The sequence below is a fragment of the Adiantum capillus-veneris genome, chromosome 15 (assembly GCF_014529385.1).
Source record: "Adiantum capillus-veneris isolate H3 chromosome 15, ASM1452938v2, whole genome shotgun sequence".
NCBI lineage: Eukaryota > Viridiplantae > Streptophyta > Polypodiopsida > Polypodiales > Pteridaceae > Adiantum > Adiantum capillus-veneris.
In genome coordinates this window covers 124,504,977-124,514,945 of record NC_140945.1, presented here as the reverse complement: position 1 = coordinate 124,514,945, position 9,969 = coordinate 124,504,977, and the positions used below count along the sequence as shown (strand labels likewise).

Here is a 9,969-nt window from a genome sequence, read left to right as displayed (position 1 = left end):
CCACTGAGTTCATCAAAAAGAAAAGTAAACGACCTCATGAAGAAACTCTTAAATACATGCATCAACCTCCTTTACTTGCTCTTATATTCATCCTCTAACTACTTTTTAGCTTGGGAAGACATCAGGCTTCTTATACACAAATTTTGTCTTAATGGATTTAGGAGGGTCATTGAATGGATTTAGGAGGAATGACCTAATTACTACAATCATCAAAACTATTTTCCAGACTGACTTGCCTAGCTTGCAATTCAACCGCTCTAATCTCATCTCTTTAATTAGGCAGTATGCCTATGCACAATGGGTTTACTATCGACCCATTGTGTATGGTATCTGGGAAAGTGCAGGTACACACACACACACACACACACACACACACACACACTCACATACACATTTAAGTATTGATACAATTATAGCTCTACACCGAACCAGATCAACTTACAAACTAAATCTCACTGCCTGACAGACCCTGGAATGGGAAATTACTTTGTATGCATAGCAATCTAGGACCCCTTCTGACAAAAATTAAAGTTCTCCCCTTATGGCATCCACTTAATCTCGGTGGGATAAATCCCTTCACTAGAGAGCTTGACCGCTAAATCCCCATGTGATGGGGCCCTTCACTGGGCACTTAGCCTCCTCTGGTAAAATCTACGAGTAAAATTCTTCCCCCAAATAGGGCGCCTGGCTCATTTATGTGACGCTTTTTTGATTAATAGAGGTTGGCATTATGTGTTAATGGTTATATGAAGGCACCCAACCCGGACAACTGTAGTTACATACTAACAATTGGGTTTTTTTTGTGGTCTTTCACATGCGATATATTGCAACTTTACCATACTGCACATGGCTTGATATTTTTTGATTAAGGGGTTAAACACCTAGGGCTTACTCTTGAAATTTGTGCAAGATGGTTGTTGTTCCTTGGTAAAAGGATGATAGCTGGTAGTTGATGGTTTTTTTGGTTTTAGGTATTTTGAACTAATGACCACTAAGGTTTTAAACTATTTCATTTGCAGTACTTCTATCGTGATTGATAACTTTTTGTCTAAGAAAAACGATGCTGGCCAAGCGGGTTATGAGAAAAGCATGTTATACCCTTTGTTTTTAGGCAAAACAATGGACTCTTCTCTTTGTATGTTTTTGTGCACATATCTATGCTTTTACCTATGCCGAACAAGAGGTAAAAATAAATTTTTGGTTTTGTCTAAAGAGCTACTGAGTTAATTTCAGTTTGCTCCTTAAAAAATGGGGGGAGGGGGTAGGATTGATACATCGATCACCTGCCTGGTCTTAAGAAATTTTTAGACTGGTTGTGTTGCGTTTTGAAAGTTCATGACAACATTTGGCTTTTTCATAGAACCCAAACGTGCAAAAAGGCCATATGGAAGGACTTGTATAAAGGGAACAAAACAATTTGGGTTTGAAATTGGGAAAGTTCATGACAACATTTGGCTTTTTCATAGAACCCAAACGTGCAAAAAGGCCATATGGAAGGACTTGTATAAAGGGAACAAAACAATTTGGGTTTGAAATTGGGAGTAAGACACTTGGATCGGGAGGGGTGGTGGCCTTTTGATCAAAATGATATCTATGCAAATAGCAATTTGAGGTCTTAATAAATTGGGCTGTATAGTTTCCTTATCTATTAAAACTACATGAAATCACTTGTATCTTAAAGGAGTGATGACCTTTTTGAATACAAGAATGAACTTAAAAGGAACAAAAAACACACCTTTTACTTGGCAAACTAGAATTCATGATTACTTTGGACGATGTTTTAAGTTGAGAAGGTTGTAAGATGGACATAGATAACAACTCATATAGTCCATTGACACTTGTAAAACACATTCAAAGCTAACGTAGTTGTTGTCTTGTTTGAATGGATGCACGTGAGGACTCTATCCTTTCTTATAGCAATGTACAAAAATAGTTCTAATATTGAGTTATTTTTGTACTAATCATTGTCACTTGTCTAAAGCCAACTATCTTTTGAACTGAAATGTTCGATCATTTATGTTGTATTATTTAAGTAAAACAACTACACACACGTCCTATACATAAGGATTTCCAAGTTCCTTGAGAAACCAGGACGCTAGCTTTAGAATTTTGCTTGAATTATAGTGCTAAGTTGGACCCACTGTCTATAATTCCTGTTTAGGCTTGGCTGGTGCTAGGTGGTTCTTCTTAGACTATAATTTTGGATACGTGCTCATCACTATCATAGTCATTTATGTTACCATATACATGTGGTAGTGATGTGTGTAAACACACTAGGACCGCCGGGGCATTTTTTCCCTCTTTAGAAGGTTTTTGCCCCTTAGCATTGTATATACATTGGAAGGGGGAAACGAGAAAACCACCAGCACACTCAGTGAATGCCTCTCTATAGCCCAATGATCTCACAACACCCCTATCTCCTAGTAAACACACACCTCGATACACAATCTGCAAACAATCAATGCCCAAGCCCGAACCCGACCAACCCTGACTGTATACACTCAGTCGCAAAGCATACAATAAATTATCTCAACCTCTGATCCTTGATAGCACCATACACTCACATATAAATAGACCTGATATTCACAGACACCCAAGATCATCGACAGACTCAAACTTTCCCGCTAGCTATCATGATCAAGATACCCACCACAACCATACAAAAGAGCATCCCCTCTGATTCTAATCCGACATCTATTTTGCACACACTATTTTCACTTTGGAGACACTCACACACTCGATACACCATAAAACACGAGAGAAAGAGAGAAGGAAAATTATCCACTTAAAAATAGAGAATATAGAAGTTATGCCAATATCGATGCAATTGGCTATGCTTTAGAGAGGTCTAGAATGATGCTTTTTTGCCGTTGCTCGGCCCTGCTCGCCCCTTCTTGTGCAACCAACTGGCGGGCTCCCCCCTGGCTGCTTTGCATGCGAAAATGCCCCCAAACCTTCTCACAATCGGCTCCTTCAGACCTTTGCCAACTTGCTGCTCATCGCCTTTGCAACACTCAGTCTCCTCTCCTATCCAGAGCTCAGTGCTCCTCTGCATGGCCCGTCACAGAGCTGTCACAAACCTGGCATCACTCTGCTTGAGCAGACAGCCTCACCCTCCCTGAAGCCGGCTCCTCCTTCCAAAAAGCTGCAGGCAGCCCTCGGCCCTGCTCCGAGTTGCTATAGCCCCCCCTGAACTACTGTCCACCCCTCTTTTTTCATTGCCTTCTATGGAGCGCTCTCTAAGAGTCGCTCTCCCCTGCATGCCGTGTTTCACTTGGCCAGCTCCCCGCACTCCACACGTCTCTTCTGGGCTCTCGGACTTCTACACAGATGGCGCTCCACCAGCTCCATGCAATCAGCCTGCACTGCAGTGCAACTCGTTTTTTTTATAGAAAAAATAACTCCAGCTTTGCCTTATAATAAGAATTCCTTGTTTAGCTTCGTTTCACACATCCGACACTGCACTTGATCGCCGACACTCCCATCCCACTCAATCCTCCGCCAGAATTCCGTGTTCCTGTGTAGTAACTCCTCTCTCCCTTTTAGATTGAGCAAGGCCCGGAGAGACATAGCATTTGCCGGGACGTCGATGAGCCCATGGCTGCAACCGACCATAGTTGAACATAACCTGCACTTTAAACAATGCTTCTCAAGATCTCCACGGATGGTAGCGCTTATAAGTTCCCTTTATTAGAGAATCTTGAAAATCCATAAACTTGTTGATTGCCGTCTTTGACATACACTTCCTAACTGGACCCAATATACCCTGCATTTAACATGGCCTCGAATACCGTGCCAGTCACTTCGTAAGCTTTATGTACCTGCTTCTTGCATACCCCTGGGTCGATGGTGTTTGGTTGCACCATCGTTGCCCACCCCCTCGTTGAGCATTCATGCTCAACGATAGCATTATTTAAGTAAAAGAAGTCTGTATATGATAGAATGATGTAAAATAGGTAATATAGTGGCTCTATAGATAGGATAGAGATAGAGAGAAAAGCATCTGCTATTGCATCACCCTCCAGGGTCAAATGGAAAGCTCAAAGCCTCCCCAAGCATGGTGTAAAGTCCACCTGGATTAAAAAAAAAACAATGGCCGTGGCCAACCACCTGTAAAGCATGCATCTGCAAGCCTTCCTTTGCACTTGTAAGCCAAAAGACACACCACCCTTCCAGCTCTTCATAACTTGGAGCTTTGTTACTCTGTATCCATAAGTCTTCGTGTCCGCTATATGCACACTTGCCATCACTTGAGAAACCTGAATCATAAGCAGCTATCCTTCCATCTGCTACAGAACCCTCCATGGTATAGTCCACTTCAAAAAAGCCTTGCAACTGATACAAAGATACCTGTAAAGAAACCTCCAATAACACATGTATCCATAGCATCACATAAAATAGCAAAACCCTACCATTTGCCTCCACCTGTTGCATAGCCAAGCAAACCTGATCCCTTTGCAAACCTGTATCCAAACCCTCTGAAAACGGCTCCAAGGCCACGTTTTCATACTCAAGAGTATGACTTGCTAGAGCTTCAACCTGTTCAAATACCTCATCACTTGCAAGGTTGGCGGCACCTTCCTCGTTGCATGGAGCCTCACTCTTATAGGCTGCACCTATATCAGTTTCCATAGAGTCATTTGCCGGATCTAACTCTCCACGGCTACACACAAACTCTGAAACTTCAAAGTACACCTCGACATGCCCATCAAGGCAAGGTTGCCCCACCCCCTGCATAGATAGATCAACTTGACCTACCACTGCTTTTGTTCCTAGCTTCTGCAAGTCATCCTCAAAAACCTGCTCTTCAACTAGGTTTGATGCACAATCAAACCATATCTCTTCTGCTAGCAAGGAATCACCATCATAAGACACAAGAGATGGCTGCTCGATTGGCCTGTTCACACAAGGCATCTCCACACTTGCACTCTACACTTGCACTCTACTCCTCTTTTGCCTTCAAATGACTGGCAGGCAACTCGTATACATCTTGCTCCACTTCATCTACATGAAAAACATCATAACTTTCATACCTAGAAGAGAGGATTCTGTCTCCCACATGCTATCTGTGTCCAAACTGCTGCTGGAGCTATGAGAGCTGTCGGACTCCTCTTCTGATCTTGCTGGTTCTTGCACCTTTGCTGTCTGCTAGCTCTAGAACTGACACCTCTTCTTTAAGATCTTCTATCACCTCGTCCTCTTGAGGAAGCAAACTAAGTGGCACTCTGAATATACCCCTCTGTATCCTTTGAGACCTGGTTGGCACTTGTTCTACCTCTTCTACCCTGGCATCAGCTTCACGTGCTTTGATCACATTATATCAATAAAAAAAGGAGCTTTTACCTCTTGATGCTCATCAATCTGTTTGAGCCTAGGTCCACTGGCTGTCATGATTATTGACTGCAACAATCCTGCCTCCATCTTCTTCTTCATCTTTCGACTCTTTGCTCTGGCAACTCTGACAGCTTCATCAAAGGTACTTGGATCTTCATAATCCACTCTCTCACGAACATAGGGATGCAAGCAAGATATAAAATTTTCCAGCTTAAAATACCCCACATTGGTTACTTGGGTAGTAGCTGCAAAATCCCCTCGATAAGCTTCAAATTTATCAACAAAAGCATCAAAATTTGCACTTACGTCCTACTGCAATCCTTTGATTTTTGCATTTGCTTCCGAAGCTGACACCACTTTTCGATACCTTTGTAGAAAGTGCTCTCGAAATCCGATCCAATTCTCCTTGTGCACATCTTCTAAGCCATCGAACCAAACTTTTGTTTACCTTGCAGCACCAAAGGTAGAGTATGGAGCTTTGCTTCATCACCTGACATCTGCAATACTGTCAGCATAAATAGCTCAAAATTGGCTATCCAATCGTCTGCATCTTCATCTCCTTTGAACACTGGACCAAATTCCTGCTGCATCTTCACTCACGAAGACCTTGTTAGGAAGCAATCAGTGGATCCTCAGTGGGGGCACCACAAGATGGAAAGGGGGAAACGAGAAAACCACCAGCACACTCAGGGAATGCCTCTCTATAGCCCAATGATCTCACAACACCCCTATCCCCTAGTAAACACACACCTCGATACACAATTTGCAAACAATCAATGCGCAAGCCCGAACCTGACCAACCTTGACTGTATACACTCAAGCACAAAGCATGCAATAAATTATCTCGACCTCTGATCCTTGATAGCACCATACACTCACATATAAATAGACCTGATATTCACAGACATCCAAGATCATCGACAGACTCAAACTTTCCTGCTAGCTATCATGATCAAGATACCAACCACAACCATACAAAAGAGCATTCCCTTTGATTCTAATCCGACATCTATTTTTCACACACTATTTTCACTTTGGACACACTCACACACTCGATACACCATAAAACACGAGAGAAAGAGAGAAGGAAAAATATCCACTTAAACATAGAGAATATAGAAGTCATACCAATATCGATGCAATTGGCTATGCTTTAGAGAGGTCTAGAATGATGCTTTTTTGCCGTTTCTCGGTCCTGCTCGCCCCTTCCTGTGCAACCAACTCGCGGGCTCCCCCCTGGCTGCTTTGCATGCGAAAATGCCCCCAAACCTTCTCACAATCGGCTCCTTCAGACCTTTGCCAACTTGCTGGTCATCGCCTTTGCAACACTCAGTCTCCTCTCCTATCCAGAGCTCAATGCTCCTCTGCATGGCCCGTCACAAACCCGGCATCACTCTCCTTGAGCAGAGAGCCTCACCCTCCCCGAAACCGGCTCCTCCTTCCAGAAAGCTACAGGTGGCCCTCGGCCCTGCTCTGAGTTGCTACAGGCCCCCCTGAACTACTGTCCAGCCCTCTTTTTTCATTGCCTTCTATGGAGCGCTCTCTAAGAGTCGCTCTCCCCTACACGCCGTGTTTCACTTGGCCAGCTCCCCGCACTCCACACGTCTCTTCTGGCTCTCGGACTTCTATACAGATGGCGCTCCACCAGCTCCATGCAATCAGCCCGCACTGCAATGCAACTCATTTTTTTATATAAAAAATAACTCCAGCTTTGCCTTATAATAAGAATTCCTTGTTTAGCTTCGTTTCACACATTCGAGACTGCACTTGATCGCCGAGACTCCCATCCCACTGAAGCCTCCTCCATAACTCCGTGTTCTGAAGGAGTACGAGCCGAAGTGCGACGCGAGAGAGAGTGCGAGAAGAAGAGCACGACGATATGGTGAACTCGCTCTACTGTAATGTGTAGAGCATAGTGAGTTCTTGTTAGGTTTTTACAAAAAAATATGTGTACATACCTGGCGGCCCGCCCACTTACCTGGGCGACCACATTGGGCTTTATACCCAAACAACCTCCCACTTAAAGTCCAATGTGGTACTTTAAGTGTGAGAGAAGCTACTATACAAGCTAATATACAAGAGATGTAGAGAAGTGATGTACTACCCTACACCTAACTGCTTGCGAAAATGCGCAAAGCTCTCTGAGGGAAGTCCTTTTGTAAGTAGATCAGCAGGATTTTCTGTGGTGTGAACTTTGACAAGCTGAAGTTGCTTATCCTCGAGCATTTCATAGTCATATACACACAGACACATGTAGGATGAAAAAAATCATTTTATTTTTTGGATTCCACACACATAGGCATTTACACAAGCACATATACAAACAACACACATGAAATGGTTCACATATATACATACAACATGGAATATACAAGTATACGAGTAGTATAGCATTAAAAGTAAAACGTGCATGATATAATAATAAGCAACATCATAAATCTAATACCCAACAAAAAAATGCATCATTTGAAGGGCATAGCGATGACGCTGTGCAGTACCTTGGATAATAAGCATATACAAGAGAAATAACACAGATGGCGATAGCAAACAGTAACCAGGTAATGTGGTACATAAAGCTCTACTTACAAATTAGTTTCCTTTTGTTTTCATGAACTAAAACAAAGGTGTTAAGTTGTAAGTTTTCCTTTGGAAGTATTTGAATTCAAAGAAATCCCCTCTAGGTTTGCTAGGTGGTATAAATATGGATAAAGATATGAAACATTTGTTATGAAAACCTCTTGTGAGGGCACAAGTCAATGTTTACAGCTTTTTTTTAAAAAAAAAGAGTGATATTACAAACAAAATGCTACCAAAATTTTTACAAAGTAAAGACACTTATAAAAAAATGGGTTTACAAGGTAAACTGTATATACCATAGAATGTAACAATTGAGGGATTCATACACATGTATTTGTGACAACAGTTAGGTCTAGTACATAAGAATATTAACCATATGTGTGTAACTATTACTGACAAACAGGGCTACAGGCAGACGCCTAGGATGAGCAATACTCGGGACGTGTTTAAGCTACAATAGATTCGGTACAAGCTCATGGCTGCACATAGTAGGCAAAAGAAAACCAAACCAATAGCAATTAGGGATCCTATCTCCAAACCATGTAAACCCATTAAATATTTCAAAAACCGTAATAGACTTTACCTACATAGGCGAGATAAAGAAAACATAATATACATTTAGGAGTATGGTTGGGGTCTGGGATGTGACAACAATAACAAGCAGTGGGGATTGTTTGGATACGTTGTCGTGCTGTGACATGTACATAGTGGGAACACATGCTACAAGAGTTATCTTGTAACTTTTTAGATACATAATTATATTTCCTATAATATACATATGCATATGTAAGTATAAAAAGAAGCTTTCTATCTCATCTTATTATCTCAAGGGTAATGTATTCTTACTTTACCATTAAAAAAAATACTATGGGAAAAGTGTCAATAGCTCCACCTCTTTAACTTGGGGCAAAAAGCATTGATTCTTTCTTTCTACCATCTCATTATTATCTCACACCCTATCTAGATCCTATATCTAGAGTAATTTCCAATCTATATATATTCTATGTATTTTCATATTTTTCTTATATTTCTTTTTAAATAGCTACTAGGAGGGAATCAAATCCTAGTGGGACACTAGGTGGTATGATTTCAAAGATACACTTATTTTAATGCATTATTGCAAGCATGATTACAAAACTTTGTCAAGGACCAATGTCATGCTTTCATATGGCATGAGGTGTCCTTTGGAATCAAATGAAAGTCTACGCTAAGGGGACCACATGAAGACTTTTGTTGCTAGAAATGGATCCTATTTTGATGAATTTTTTACACAAGGTTCCAATCCGAATTGGAAAATGATTTTAAAATGAAAATCGTAGCTAATGAGCTGAAGTTTCTGCCCATATTTTTACTTTTTTATTTGGAGCTACGGTTGAGGAGATATGATCAAAATACTGGACCCCAGTCTGCCCACATCATGCAGGGACAGCTCATTTCCAACTTTTCCAATTCCTGTTCACACTGGCTCCTCTCTTCTTGTGTAAACCCTTGTGGATTCCCTTCACCTATAAAAGGGGACCTCTTCTTCCTTGGAAGGAACTCAAGCATTCAAGCCATTGATGAGAGGAATTCTTGAGGGAGTGAGTAGTAATGCCTAATTGTACTTAGCCCCATTAACATAAGCCCAAGCCTACACTTTCTCCTAGAGGAAAACTAGCCATTCTTGTATGCCATCCTTGGAGGATCAACTCTAATCAAAGAAGGTGTTGTACTTGGCGTATCAATCAACGTTGAATTCTCCCCTCTTCTTCTCTCTCCCATCAATAATGGTGCCGAAGGGTTTCAAGTAAGATGTGTTCTACATTGATGTTTTCTTGATTTCTTGTTGTTTTCATTTTCATCTCTAATCCAACATATATATATGTATCTAATCTCATCTCCTTAACCAAACCTATCTCTCTCATTCTTAGTAATTCATCCTCTCTAGGTTCTCTTTGCTACAGGTACATCTCTCCCCGCAGTATCCTTATTGCTTACGGGCAAGAATAGGGCTTGGGAGGGAAACTTCTCATCTCTTCACTTCTCTCATATCTACATTTCTCACATACTATCATAGAT

At 41.5% G+C, this 9,969-nt stretch overlaps 1 protein-coding gene across 5 annotated transcripts; it reads right to left on the bottom strand.

The window, feature by feature from the left end:
* Positions 1 to 2,761: 2,761 nt before the first annotated feature.
* On the bottom strand, positions 2,762 to 6,940 carry LOC147441441 (uncharacterized). 5 transcript variants are annotated; one of them, XM_086483082.1, is made up of 2 exons: positions 5,702 to 6,938; positions 2,762 to 5,579 (listed from the first exon to the last, which is right to left on the bottom strand). In XM_086483082.1, the coding sequence occupies exon 2, from the start codon at positions 4,912 to 4,914 to the stop codon at positions 4,015 to 4,017; it is 900 nt and encodes a 299-aa protein (XP_086339208.1). In that variant the 5' UTR covers positions 4,915 to 5,579; positions 5,702 to 6,938; the 3' UTR covers positions 2,762 to 4,014. The 5 variants fall into 5 exon arrangements, with proteins under 5 accessions (XP_086339208.1, XP_086339206.1, XP_086339207.1 ...); XM_086483080.1 differs by having other exon boundaries at positions 2,762 to 5,924; positions 6,463 to 6,938; XM_086483081.1 differs by having other exon boundaries at positions 2,762 to 5,918; positions 6,463 to 6,938.
* Positions 6,941 to 9,969: the final 3,029 nt, after the last annotated feature.

Bases quoted from the DNA above. Each gene is read 5' to 3' on its own strand.
- LOC147441441 (XM_086483082.1), bottom strand. From the start codon at position 4,914: ATGCCTTGTGTGAACAGGCCAATCGAGCAGCCATCTCTTGTGTCTTAT.